Source organism: Ctenopharyngodon idella, chromosome 16 (genome assembly GCF_019924925.1).
Source record: "Ctenopharyngodon idella isolate HZGC_01 chromosome 16, HZGC01, whole genome shotgun sequence".
Classification (NCBI taxonomy): Eukaryota; Metazoa; Chordata; class Actinopteri; order Cypriniformes; family Xenocyprididae; genus Ctenopharyngodon; species Ctenopharyngodon idella.
This window is the reverse complement of record NC_067235.1, coordinates 5,162,488-5,177,174: the sequence shown is the minus strand read 5'-3', so window position 1 is coordinate 5,177,174 and position 14,687 is coordinate 5,162,488. Positions and strand designations below refer to the sequence as shown.

At 39.5% G+C, this 14,687-nt stretch overlaps 1 protein-coding gene across 1 annotated transcript; it reads left to right on the top strand.

Moving 5' to 3' along the window:
• Positions 1-3,147: 3,147 nt before the first annotated feature.
• si:dkey-283b15.2 (neuronal pentraxin-1) lies at positions 3,148-14,287 on the top strand. Its single transcript, XM_051865595.1, has 5 exons — positions 3,148-4,092; positions 7,795-8,251; positions 9,848-10,098; positions 11,629-11,808; positions 13,121-14,287. Exons 1-5 carry the CDS (start codon positions 3,400-3,402, stop codon positions 13,328-13,330), a joined length of 1,791 nt encoding a protein of 596 aa, XP_051721555.1. The 5' UTR covers positions 3,148-3,399; the 3' UTR covers positions 13,331-14,287.
• The last annotated feature ends 400 nt before the right edge of the window (positions 14,288-14,687 follow it).

Genomic DNA, 14,687 nt, shown 5'->3' with positions numbered 1-14,687 from the left:
GTGTTCTTTTTAAACATATGCTAAAGTGTACTTCTTTTTCACAGGGGTAGTTGCACCTCTCAGATATTCTTTTTGCCATTTCTGTAGCATTTTCACAGTAAGTATGGCATTTTTAAATGTTGTGACTGCAACGGTCACAGTTTTGCTCAGCCAGTTGCTGTTCCAGATGAAGATCCAGATGGTTCTTTACTAGACTAGAGTTGGTTGTTTAATACTATTTTATGGATTCAGCAGAAGGCGAATTAAACTGCATTGTGTGTCTCTGACTTAAAGTTCTGCCTTCGTTCAAACCCGACAATCAGGCTAATCAAGTGGATTTAGACTGGAAGATAAACCGAGATGAAGTGAGGATTGAGAGAGACTGGGGAAACGGCTTCACGCTGTTCTCAACTGCTGCCATCTGTCTTGCTTTCTAAGCTCATGACACGCATGATCTTACCACACACACGTTCACGCGAGCACACGACCTGTGTGAGAGGGGTCTAAAACTCAATGTATTTAATTAGTAAGATATTCTTGCTGTATATGGATGGGTGAAGTCATATGAACTTATATTGTTTAGTATTGAGGTCAAAGGTTTCTTTTTGGTTTCAAGTGGTATTATTTGAATCACAATATATATGTCATTCAGGGTTCAAAATTCAGAAGAATAGGCTCCTTCTAAATTTACAAGAAGGAATTTGATTTTATTTTAATTGGCCACACTCAGCATGATGTTGAATTGGAATGACAGTAAGAGATATGTACTCAACTGCAATTCAAAGACATTCAAAACAGTCACAGAAAAGAGGAGTTGCTATATAGTAAGAAATATTGACATAATTATCTCCATATATATATATATGCCATGTATAATATGTATAATATGTCATGTTATGCTGGTCAAATAGCACGACGAAGGAGATATATTCAGACAGGCTTTAATTAATAATCCAAAATCACTCATAACACAGGAATACGTAGGAGATAACACTTATCCAGACTTAACGTTAACGAGAACCGACAAAGGAACAGAATGATACACAAGGCTTAAATACAGAGAACATAATCATAGACAAACAGAATAGGTGCGTAAAATTAGGAACTATGAAATTAATTAACTAACTTAGGCCCTGATTTATACTTCTAATAGCAAACAGGAAGTATAAGGCAAACAGGAACAGAGCAAACAGAGTGAAAACGTAATCAAAACAGAACATAACAGAATATACATGTTATATGTATTAAATTTAAATATATACATTTGAATATACTGATTGTATATTGATGTTTTGCTCTGTTTTGCAAACATGTTGCGGTACATTTTCTGGGAAATGAAAAGAAATTCTTCCACCATGATCAGAGTCAGTAAATATAACAATAAAATTAATAATCTATAATTATAATATGTGACCCTGGACCACAAAACCAGTCATAAGGATCATTTTTTTTTAATTTATCATCTGAACATCATCTGAAAGTTGAATAAATAAGCTTTCCATTGATGTATGGTTTGTTAGGATAGGACAGTATTTGGCCGAGGTACAACTGTTTGAAAATCTGGAATCTGAGGGTGCAAAAAAATCTAAATTTTGAGAAAATCACCTTTAAAGTCCTTATCAATGCATTTCCACTCACAAAAATAATTTTTTATATATATTTACGGTAGAAAATTTACAAATTATCTTCATGGAACATGATCTTTACTTAATATCCTAATGATTTTTGGCATAAATGAAAAAAACACATTGATTTTGATCCATACAATGTGTTGTTGGCTATTGCTACAAATACACCCGTGCAACTGGTTTTGTGGTCCAGGGTCACATATAAATAAAAAATAAGACAGCTTAAAACATTGATTATTAATATAATGTAATGTTTCTAGAATTTCCCCGCAGCCTATGTTTTTATATGATGATAACGTTTAGTTTATAGGCCTACTGAAAAATAAAATCTATTAAAAACTACAGCATTTCATTGAATTTTTAATTGTACTTATGTATTCAAATGCTGTGTCCTGTTTGCTCTGTCAATTCAAACTCTGCAACTGAACTGGAATTTAAAAGACTCTCTCAGTTTGATTTTAACCTGTGCTGAACATTGCGATAAATTCATTAGTGAAGCTCAAGCTCCCTTCTTGTCACACTCAGCTGTGTTCTTCTTTAAGTTCTGGACAGTATGAAACTCAGTCCAGCCCCCTTCCTGCCAGCTATCAGTCCAAGCACTTAATTAATCCAATTAATGGCAAAGTTCAGCAAGTAGAAGATACAGTACAGACTGAATACACTCTCTCAAACAGACACGATCACCTGCTAATCCTCTGTAGACCCTTGATGACGACTCCTTTCTTGAGTTATCCTCATTAGGAGAGACTCTGACGTACACACATCCACTTGTGCGGGTGGAAATGTTTGTCCTTTATTAATTCAGTGGCTTCAAACAACTTAAACTGATCATCCCACACATCCCAAACTAAACGTTCTTCAGTGGTTATTTGCAGCACTCAAGTGGAGCAACCTTGAAACCTTCTTTGGAGCTCTTGATGTTACATTACAGGTTCTTCAGATCAGTCGATGGGTTTGCTGGGGTTCTTTGAAGCTTCAGTACATTGGTGATTTTTAGAAGAACTAGAGAATAAAAAGCTCTTTGAGGATCTAATAATGGATTTCCTGTGGCATCAGGCTGTCAAACCCCTTCAGGTATAGCTGGTGCCTTTATTTTTTTGAAGAAAATAGTAGTCAGGCTGGATGGTATGATGATATATACTGTGCCACGGTAGAAAAATGTTGCTGTGCCATTTATAACATTGTTCCTTGTGGTTAACAAGAGTGAATTGCAATTGCAGTTATGTCATAGGTCATAGGTTATGTCATAACAGTCCTTTTAAAAGTATGCTAAAGTGTGCTAAAGTATGCTAAACCTCCTTCATACGGTACCTACAGAATGAACTAAATCAACAGGGTTATTCTTTAAGTACATGCTATTAATCCATTGAACTGCAGACAAAGTCCTACATTTTCTTTCTTACAGGATATTTGATCAGTTCTGTAGAACAGAAAAGGTATTTCAAGGTTTAATGTTTATCTTTTCAAGGTCTTCCGAAAACTTATAATCATCAGGAATGACAAGAGTTTTCTTTGTTTTGTTTTTCTTAGCTGCTCTGAAGAGACGGATCATTGGACGGATTACTTGTAAATACACATGGTCTCTGAACGGCTGATGACCTTGGAGAGGAGGTGGCTTGAAAAGACAGTAAGCAGCAAGAGACAGTTTTACAGGATTTAGAAGGCAAGGACAAATACAATCCTGTAAACAGACTAAAGAAGCAGAGAGATACAGATCCAGAAGCTCTAAACATCAAATAACTGAAGGATAAACCTGAAAAAAAATAAATTTAGCTGTATTCATTCAACAAATATGCATTCAATGAGCTCCACAGCAAGACTGAGGACGGGTGAACGGATTTCCTCGTTCTTCTTCTTCTTTTCCATCTGTCTTTCCGTATGTACTGGGACTGGAATGCCAGGTTCAGACTACAACCCTCATCCTCGTTTCATTTGTACCCCCATTCCCGCTGATGCCGATCCCGGGTGTTTCCCCACAGCGGGCGGCCCAGCTGGCCCCAGTACCGGACACCACGGTGGACCTAATGGGAACAGCAACGGCTGGTGGGGAATGTCCGAGGAGGCAAAAGCGACAATCTTGCACCTGCGGGAGAGTTTGGTACAGCAGAAAGAAACCATCCTGGACCAGAGGGAGACTATCCGAGAGCTCACTGCCAAACTGAACCTGTGTGAGGGCTTCAACCGCGGAACGGGCAGCCATGACGACCACCCGCACCGCACACCTGCACACCTGGCACACCACGCCCACCACGCCTACCCGACAGCACCTGACACTGCACATCTTGGGTGGGTGCCGCCGGATGGTCACCACGGCAGTCATGGAATGGAGCTGGGTCACTATGGGGATGGGTTCGGAGGACATCATCGCGGGACAGCCTCGCTGAGCGAGAAGCATGTAACGGGGGAGATTCCTTCAGCCTCGTCTACGCCGGAGCAGATGAGCAGGATGCTTCAATCCCTAAAGGAGCGGCTAGAGAACCTGCAGGTAAAGTCACATTTATTTATACAGCACTTTATACAATATAGATTGTTTCAAAGCAACTTCACAGTAACAAACAGAAAAATAACATAAAATTCAGTCACCTGATGGAGTTTGGGTTCCTTGCCACTGTCGCCTCTGGCTTGCTTTGTTGGGGACACATAAAATTCAGCAATATTATTGATTTGACTGTGCAGTAGAGTTCAACTTGCGACTATAGTTGGCTAACAATGCTTTTGGGAAATGCACCCCTGGACGACTACATCACTGTTTTCCACAGAGCTGCTTTATAGCTGAATTGAACTCATTTCAGCTTTAATGATCTTTACAATGGAACTGACTCAACACTGAACTGACCTCAGCTGAACAATAACACTATTTTCCTTTTAGAGAAAATAGTGTCATTGCTCATCTGCTCCGGCATGGATGAGGGTAAAGGAATCTCCCCTGTGATGAGGTCCTCGCTCAGCAAGGTTTTTTAACTTTGACAATAATATCTAAATAAGTATTCAAATGTACTTTTAAGCATAAAATCAAGAATTTTTACACTTCAGACTATTAGGTTTATGTTTGCATTTCTTGATTTCCGTGCCTTTGTTCCCTATGTTCCCGCTTTCCATTTGTTGTTATGGTTACTCATTGGTAGATTGATTAGTCCCCACCTCTGCCTCGTTTTTCTCCTCAGTTACCCTTTGTATTTGTAGCCCTCAGTTTTATCTGTTCTTTGACCAATCCTAAGCAGTGTCCCGCATTTCATTTATGTCTGTAGGCTATTTTTTTTTTATAATGCTAAAAAATGCGATTGACGTTTAAAAATCCATTTGCGCAGCTGTAATGTTCTAGCTAGAGCAGGAAAAAACCAGCCAATGCATTCACAGAGATGGGTTTTTTGCATGGACGGTCAAAGGAATCAGTGTGCACTTCATCAAAACTCGTTAAATACAGCTATACCAGCCAGGACTGGACATCTACTGGACATCTACTGGATAAGATCTTGATTAAACCTGCCAAATCCAACAAAAATACTGTTGGAAAACACTTTTATCAGAATAATTTCTGTTAAGCTTGTGTATTTTTGTTAAAGCTGTTTAGTTATTAAGCAATATGTTTTCTTTGACTGGTTTTCCCTGAATATAGTTGCTGTTAAAAACGAAAGTAAAAGACGCACGTTATTCAGTTCATTATTATATTTAGTAGGCTGAATAGGTCGGATTTTGAAATATTTGTTTCTAAAGTCATACACCAGATTCGACAACATATAAAAACAAAATAATCTCTAGAGTAATTGTATAAAGGTGGAAAATTAAAAACATGTTGAAAAACAAAACTTTTTCAAGTCGCGTCATCTTAAATTTCAATGCAGTGAAACAGCCGTCGGCAGGGGGTGCTGGAGCACCCTCAGCACCTCTAGTTCCTGCGGCCATGCGTGGAGGAGTTCAGCTCAGCCACCTGGTGTCCTTGAGTGGGCTGGATGACCATCTTTTCCAACTGCTGCCAGCGGGAGCTACCACCTGCATGCTGGCATAATACATAGACTATGCCCTTTGGCTAAGTGGCTTGCCATTCACAGTTGGTGAGATGGAAGAGTTAGCCACTTAGCCACAGCCTACCCAGCCCACTTTCATCATCCTGTCACCACCCATCCTTGTTCCTGTGACCCCACCTGCCTCGAAATTCCTCCCTAGTCCTTCCCCACTCTTACACACGCCTGACACAAACCCAGATCCACTGCCAATGGACCTAAAGCCTGAGCCCACCACAGACCCAGAGAGCAAGCCGAGTCTGACCAGGTGTGTGAGTTGGCCCAAAAGTTCATCCAGGAGCCTGAGCTACTGTTCGTTCCAGAGCCAGAACCTGCACGCTTGACATTCAAGGACAGCGAACCAGACCCCACTGCAGATCCAGAGCCTGACTCTGTTGATTCTGACCAGGTGTGTGAGCCAGTATACATGGTCATCCCTGAGAGAGTACTGGTTGTTTGATATCGTGGAGAGTTCCATTAATCTTCCGTCCAGCCCTGAAGCCCCTTTTCATGTGAACTCCTTGATTCCATGATCCCAGCCCACTTTCAAGCCCAGTCTCCGCCACTGGTCCCACCCAGCTCCAAGTCTCCATCTGCCAGCCTCAAGTCTCCTTTGTCACTGCTGGTCTCGCCCAGCCTCAAATCTCTTTGTCACCTCTGGTCCTGCCCAGCCTAAAGTCTCCTTTGTCGTTGCTGGCCTCCGAGCCCTGGGCTCCACCTCGGCCTGTTGACCCATCGGCTCCATCTTGGCTTCATGCTCCCTCAGCTCCACCGTGGTCCTTCATCACTCAGTCTTCACGGGGATCCCTCATCCCTTCGACTCTGCCTTGGTCAGTCATCACTCTGGTTGTGCCACAGACTTCCAGGCCTCCAGCTACGCCTTGTCCCTCCACCCCTTCGGCTCCACCGGGCTCTTCCTTCACTGCTGTCCTCACTCCGACCAGCTATGCCCCAGTCTGCAGAGTCCCCATCTGCAAGCCTACGGTTCTGCCTCGGCCCTTCAGTCCATCGGTGTCACCCTGGGTCTTCGTCTCCTCTCCCGGCTCCACTTCATCTGGGTCTCCTCCTCTCCCGGCTCCACCTAAGTCGGGCAGGCTCCTGGCTCTACCATGGCTCCTCTCTCCATCGGTTCCGCCGTGGGCCTTTGTCTTGGCACTGCTCTTGGTTGCTCCCTGGCTCCTCCCTCTGTCAATTCCCCCATGGTCTCTTCATCAAATGGACCTTTTTTCTGTGTTTGCCCCCCTCCCCACACCACCACTAAGGTGTGCCTTCCGGACGTGCCTTCCAGGATGAGGGAGTAATGTTTATCTTTGTGATTTTTTTTAATTTTTTTTATTATTATCTGTGTGCCTTTTGTTCCGTACATTCCTGCTTTTCATTTGTCATGGTTACTCATTATTTGACTGATTAGTCCCCGCCTCTACATTGTTTTCCTCCTCAGTTAACCTTATTTATAGCCCTCAGCTTTAGTTGTTCTTTGTCTGTTCTCATTGGTAATATTGTGGTTTGCTTCATCTCCTGCGTTTACTTGTTTATCCTGCTCATTTTGGTTTTTGAATTATTGTAATTAAAAGATACTGCTGCACCTAGATCCTGCCTCAAATCATCCTTGCTTTAAACTTAGTTGACACTTACATCTACTGGCCATTATTATCATAACATGATTTTGATGGAAAAGATAAGAAATGTACATGTAAATAAGATCCAAATAACCTAAATCTCAAAAGAAGTGCATAACTTTATTGTTACTACTTCATATTAGCGTTATATCATTTCATTAATAAAGAAAATGCTACACCTTTATTGTTACAGCCAACAGCCAATTTTTACCTAAAATCCCCCAGAGTGCATAATTTTATTGTTACTACTTCATGGAAGTAGTATGTTATAACATTTCATTAAACAACAAAAAAGATACACTCTTACTGTTCCCGGTTAAAAAATGACAGCAAACAACCAATGTGTGACCATTTTTGAACTGCCTGTCAAAGTGAAATGAAACTGATGGGACACTGTTTCTCTTGCTTTTAAACATTGATGGAGTGTATTTCATTAGGGTAATGAAAGTCATCCTGTCAATTTAAATATTATATGAGGTGAGGTGTTTTGAGAAGTTACCAACATCAGCAGCATATAGTACCGCACTGTGCTGGCCTTTGCTTAGACTGCTGTGATTGTGTTTGCAGACAAGAAACACTTCCACCAGCTACGCGAGTTCACTGAAGGATCTCCTGCAGAGGAAGATCAATGCTCTAGAACAACAGATGCAACACCATTCTGCATCGCTAACCAGTGCCGGTCACAGTGACCACGAGGATGTTGATGACGGTCACCATGTCGACGATCATGACCACAGCCATCACGAAGACACCCATGACGACAGAGACCACGACAGCCACGATGATCACGATGATCCTCACGATGAGAGCCACCACAGTGATCACCATGATGATGATCACCATGATGACAACAGCCATGACAATGGACACCAAGACAACGGTCACCATGACAATGAGGTTTCTGAACATGGCTTTGAGAGGTTGTCGTCTTATAACCTACAAGGCCACAAAGAGGCACAGGGTGGAGTGCACAGCAAACTGGATGCAGTACTGAGTCAACTGCAGCACAGGCTTACTGACACTGGTAAGAGCGCGGTAAAAGAACGCTCTAGTTACTTCTCATCTTGAGCATTCAGATAAGAATCCAGCTAAATGCAACTTAAGCTTAGCCAGTTTTGGATCTTAGCTGTTCTAGATGGTTCATCAGCTGGATGATGGACCTGATAGACCAACTTTATCAAAATGACTAGTGTTGGTAGACCACCTTTGATGGGCAACAAGTCAGGTACCATGTTGTAAATTGTTTTTACTTCTAATGAAAAATAAAATCAGAGGGGAAATATTTGAATGTCATCATTGAAATTTTAATGTAGATATTTAGAGAATGTAGAAGTAGTCATTAAAAAATATTCGCTTAAAATGAATGAACTAAATTAAATACACTTTTAACAATTAAATTATTGACTGACTATAAATGTATTTATACAATTGACAGGTCCCATGAGCTATTACGATAAGCTGTTAAACATTTTGAGCACATTTCAGAAATCTATCCTTACAAATTTGTATTATATTCATTCTAAATTAGTCAATTGGCTGGTAGCATAAACTGGTTAGACTAGTTAAAAAGTTAATCACCAAATTTTTTCTTCAAGACTGGTCATAACTTTTTAAAATCAGTTACATAAAAAGTTAGCTTAAGATAATTTAAATCCAAAAAGTAAGACTTGACTAACTGCTATTTAGTCAAACCAGTTTTTAAATACATCTTATAAGTTGTAGTGTCACACAGGTCTTACAAGGTTGCTTGCAAAGCAGAAAATAAAATCTGTAAAACAAGATAAAATGAAAATCTGTTTTGGTCTCAGTGACTGCATTGCGCTGACTAAGACTATGGCTGTGTCCGAAAGCTTAGGCAGCTGACTTGTTGCCACGTTGCCCTATCACGTAATGACTTTGCAGGCAGCATTTGTGCGTGAAGGCACCTCACAAAACTGATTTTGGACAGACTTCTGTCGCAGCATAATGGTTTAATGATCTACAGCAAAATAGCGCAAGCTTTGGTGATAACTAAGCAAATATTTAATTACTACTATCGTAATTTCTCTCTAGAAATGACATCAAAAGTGCAAAAAAGTTGGTCAAAAACATGTAAATACATTTACAAACAAACTGACCACCAACTGCAACTTTCAGTCAGCTCAACTGTCACAGAAGGGAACGCACAGGATTGTAGGATATCAAAGGCAGTGAAGGATACATCTGTGCTGCCTTCACAAATCGATCAGATGAATGTATCTCAGGGGACAGGAAGTGAAGCTAACATTGAATTCGGATGTGCCTTGATGCCTTCCTACCTTGGAAAGCATCCGCTGAAGGCAGCATTTTTCAGCTTTTGGACTCAGCCTATAGTTAATCTTGTGTCATGTCGAGGACAACAATAGCTAGTAAAACTTTTGACCTGAAATGTATAAACATTAGACTTAAAATTATAACGGTATTAATCCAATTACTAGCCATTCCACTTGGAATATGTAACGCATGTTTTACAATGATGATAGGAAAATGTACATCGCCATCTACTGTCTGAAATAAGAAATGCATCCCGTCTGACTAGAAAAAGAGATTTAAAAAACTCTGCCTCTAATGCAAAACTTGACACTGATTATCAAATCCGCAGGTTCTAGAAAGAAGAGCAAATCCACTGAAGCTTTCCAGATCGGCTTCCCCCTGCGAACCAACTACATGTACGGTCGTGTAAAGCGCACTCTGCTGCACGAGATCTTCTCCTTCACGCTGTGTTTGTGGATAAAGGCTGGAATCGGGCCTGGACTCGGAACGCCCTTCTCCTACTCTGTCCCAGGCCAGGCTAACGAGCTGGTGCTCATTGAGTGGGGCAACAACCCGATGGAGCTGCTCGTCGATGACAAAGTGAGTAAAAGAGTATAAGTATATGTGACCAAAAAAGTATTATTATCTGGCAACAGTTAGCTGGCATGTTTTGTTTATGCCCTTTAAGCTGCAACACTGTGCTTGAATTAAAATTGTGAATGACGCGTACCTTAGACTCAATCAGAGTGAAATTGCTGTTTTAAAGGGTTAGTTCACCCAAAAATGAAAATTCTGTAATTTACTCACCCTCAAGTTGTTCTAAACCTGTATGAGTTTCTTTCTTCTGCTGAACACAAAAGAAGATATTTTTAAGAATATCGGTAAGTAAACAGATGAGCTCCATTGACTTCTATTATATTTCTTTCCCTCAATACTATGGAAGTCAATGGAGCCCATCAACTGTTTGGATTCCCATATTCTTCAAAATATCTTCTTTTGTATTCAGCAGAAGAAAGAAATTCATACAGGTTTAGAAGAACTTGATGGGGAGTAAATGACAGAATTTTCATTTTTGGCTAAACTATCCCTTTAAGAACTAGTTTAGCCAGTACTGGAGTTAATTCGGTTGACAAATGTGGTTGTAACTCTGTGTGCACAGAACGGAAATGCTCAGACGAGGAGTCACAGCCGTGTTTAGCTGCAGTGGGACGTGATTGTAGTTCCAAATATGACTAGTATGATGACCAAACAAATTTAAAGAAAATATTTTGGGGTTTTAAAATTCCTACAGCTCTCCTGTGATTTCCATTAACTGTCTAGTTAGATGGCTCTGTTAAATATTATTCTATAATATCTAGGTATTAAATAAAAATCCTGTAGGAATTTCAGTTTATCCAGTAGGATCTTATTTGAATCTTAGAGGATTCTTTTTAATCCCATTTGGATCATTAAGTTTAAATTATGAAATAAATTCCAAAAAAAAACCCCAGTTCACATTTCTTAAGGATTTTTTCAAGATAAATGAAGGACATATGGTGAAATCAGTAGCTGCCTTCTCTATATTTCACCCGTTTCACTTGAAACAGGCCTCGCAACAGAAGGGGCCTCTGCTTGCTCTCGAAAAAGAACATCGCGCATTTTAGGGGCAAAAATGCCAACAAAATTAATAAAAATGCCCCTAAAATTCAAGATATATGGGGCAAAAATGTCTTTGTATGAGTTCTTGTTTTTAATATTTATAACAGGATATAGAGTGCTGTTTTCCCAAATATTAGCACGATTGCAAATGTGATAGCCTATTGATTTCATACAACAGTTCAATAAACATGAAGTTAATGTTAGGTGACTTTCATTTTAGACTTAGAACATTGTCTATTTTTGCTCTATTTCATGAACAAAAATAATTCCAAACAAATCCACAGATCCATTGTGTGCCTCTGAGCAACACGGTGATATTTCGATACTGACTGAATCCATGTTTTGAATGAATCATTTGACTGAATGATGGAGGACTGTTTCTTTGAAATGGGCATCCGATTTTCAAAGGCCGCCTTTGGGTGAAATAAGAGAAGCAAAACAGAAGAGAATTCTGTGTTTAATAGAGGACATTATCTTGCCTCGGGTTCACAGGCTGTTCCTCTACCCCTCTCGCTGAGTGATGGTAAATGGCACCATGTGTGTGTGACGTGGTCAACACGAGACGGCCTGTGGGAGGCCTATCAGGATGGAGTGAAGAGAGGGTCAGGAGAAAACCTCTCCCCCTGGCATCCCATCAAACCTGGCGGGGTCTTCATACTGGGGCAGGAACAGGTAACATACAAGCACAACATACAATCAGCTAAACTCATATTTCTCCCTTGACTTGAGCCATTAGACAAAAACCAAGAACACTTTACCAACTGCATGGAAACACCCTGGCAACCATCCACAACACCCTAGCATTGTGGCAAAAGAACTGATACTTAATTAAACTCCTGTGAGAAAAAAGTGCACTTAATTGTATTTAAATTTGTATTTAATTGTAGTGTGCTTAAAATCTTAGTATATATTTGAAAACATGTACAGTACTTAGGTATAGATAGATAATAGAATATGAATAAAATAAAAAGCCACTTAAGTGCACTTAAAGAGAGTACACTTTCATGACTGTTTCTTAACACACTTAAGTACACTTTTAAAAAGTGCACTTTGTAATAATGTAAAATTAATTGTTTGGTTACACTTTATTTTACAGTGTTCTTGTTACTGAGTAATATTTATTAACTATATGTACTTACTACATAATTATGGTTAGGGTTTGATGTAGGGTTAGTTGCTTGTATTTATGCATATTTTGCTGTTATTACTATAGTAAGTACATGTAAGATATGTAACGGACACTAAAATAGAGTTACCAAACGTTTTACTTTAAAGTACTTTTAAAATCATTGTTTATAATCTTTTGTCATGCTTTAAAGAAGTACACTTATTTTGATGTTGACTAACATACTAAAGCACATGTAAAGTACTTGATTTTAATTTTAACTGTAGTGTTATTCGATATTACATTTATTTTTTTTTTTTTTAAATGTAATGTTAATATTTTAAAAGTACTGTGTACATATATACATGCTTTTTAAAAGTATGCTTAAGTGTACTTCTTATTCACAAGTTCACCAATCATATACTAGGGCCCTGTCCCAAATGGCACCCTAAACACTCACGGCCTTCTTACGAGTTCGCACTTTGGTGACGTAACGTCGCTTTGACTGTCAGGAAGAAGTCTGCCGCGGAGCTCGCACCAGTGCGGGCTCAGCAAAAGTGCACATCGAGGGCGCATATCGGCCGCAAAGGGGGGCGCTCGTGAGCACCCTTCTGAAGCCTAAAATTGACAAATGGGACTTTTGTGGACTTAACGGACATGCGCACGCGGCAGCCATTGTAAGTCCACAAGACCGAAAGTGCATAGAAGTGTGCCATTTGGGACAGGGCCTAGTGGACTTCATGCTAATGAATAAGCCAACAAAGTTGTATTCATGAAGTTGACTTTACGCATAAAGACATAAGAAGTTGAAGTAAGATGCAGCATCTGTTTGGTGTTGCTAATATAATATCACCAAATCTTCCATCCATGTTTTCCCAGGACACACTGGGTGGTCGTTTTGATGCGACGCAGGCGTTTGTTGGAGAAATCTCAGACGTGCAGATGTGGTCTCATGTTCTCACACCACATGACGTCTACAGCCTGGCTTCATGTGGTGGTCATATGACCGGTGACATCATCGCCTGGTCAGAGTCAGTTGTGGAGCTGCATGGTGGGGTCACCAAGTACCCCTTTGACCCCTGTCATTAAAGAGTAAAGATTCACAAAAGGACAATCCATTTACAAATATCAGAGTGCAAAATGTTTTAAAATAAGCTTGTTTTGAAGCATTCTGATGATTTGTCACCTGGTTGTAATGCAAAATCATCCTTTACCACTTCAAAAACATTGCCTTCTGTTTACATGAAAAACTTGAATGATCCCATGACCTCCAGGATTTCATCAGGGACCCGTTTTTGTATTGCTAATGTTTTCTTACTGAACTTTTTTATTTGTATTCTATAAATGGCACTTCAGTGTCATTCAATGTTTGAATGCAAGTATATGACATATTGTCATAACTTGGATAGAAAACCATAGAGGACACTAAAAATGTAGATGTTTGTGCAAAAAGTAGAAAACAGAAAAACTCGAGGCTCTATCTGAGCAGTGAGTTGAACTTAAAAGATTGATTTTCTTGTACTGTAAGAAGAATCTAAAAATACAGCGATACCAAAGAGAAGAGTTACACACCGCTGCAGAGACAGCATTTGATCAGGCCACATGCATCGATGTTGTGTTTGTAAATTGTTTTTGTTTTTATGGTTTTAATGTACTAATGTCCAGATGTTACTGTACTTTACTGTGCTTGTCCAGACGTTTGATGTTTTGAGCTTCAGATTAAGTGTAGTAGTTTGTTTTAGTTTATTTAATCTACTGTAAATGTGTTATTGATATAAAAGAATATAAATTTCCACTGTAATGTTTGTGCATCTGAATTTATTATACATTTACTGTTTATTTACTTGTTTTCATTTGTTTAAAGATTTGAAAGCTGAAATACAATAAAGGGACTGCATTTTCAAGAAAAAAAAAAAAAACTTAAATAGCAATTTTATGGTTTCTGACTAATTCTAAAAACTTTGAAAGTTGATTTCATTGCATTTCCAAACTGAATTCATTAGGCTACTCTTCAGTCCTGCAGTATCGAGCAGCACAAGCCTCTCAGTGAAATGGCAGCCCTATCTTATGTTGGTCTTCATTGTTATTATTAGAAACTAAGCTAATTAAGCACAGGAAGTGTTCAATAAGGCTCTACAGGAAATACTATTAGACTGTAATAGTAAAACTCTCGATTATATGTATATATATATATATATATATATATATATGTACACACCAATCAGACATAACATTATAACCACCTTCCTAATATTGTGTTGGTCCCCCTTTTGCTGCCAAAACAGCCATGACCAGTCGAGGCATGGACTCCACTAGACTCCTGTGGCCTGTTGCACAAAGCCGGTTTCAGTTGCTACCCAGGTAAGTTAAAGATTAGTTTGAGCAAACTCTGGTTTTTCGGGCTTATGAAGGTGGATTGGTTTTTAACGGGGTTCATTGCTATGGT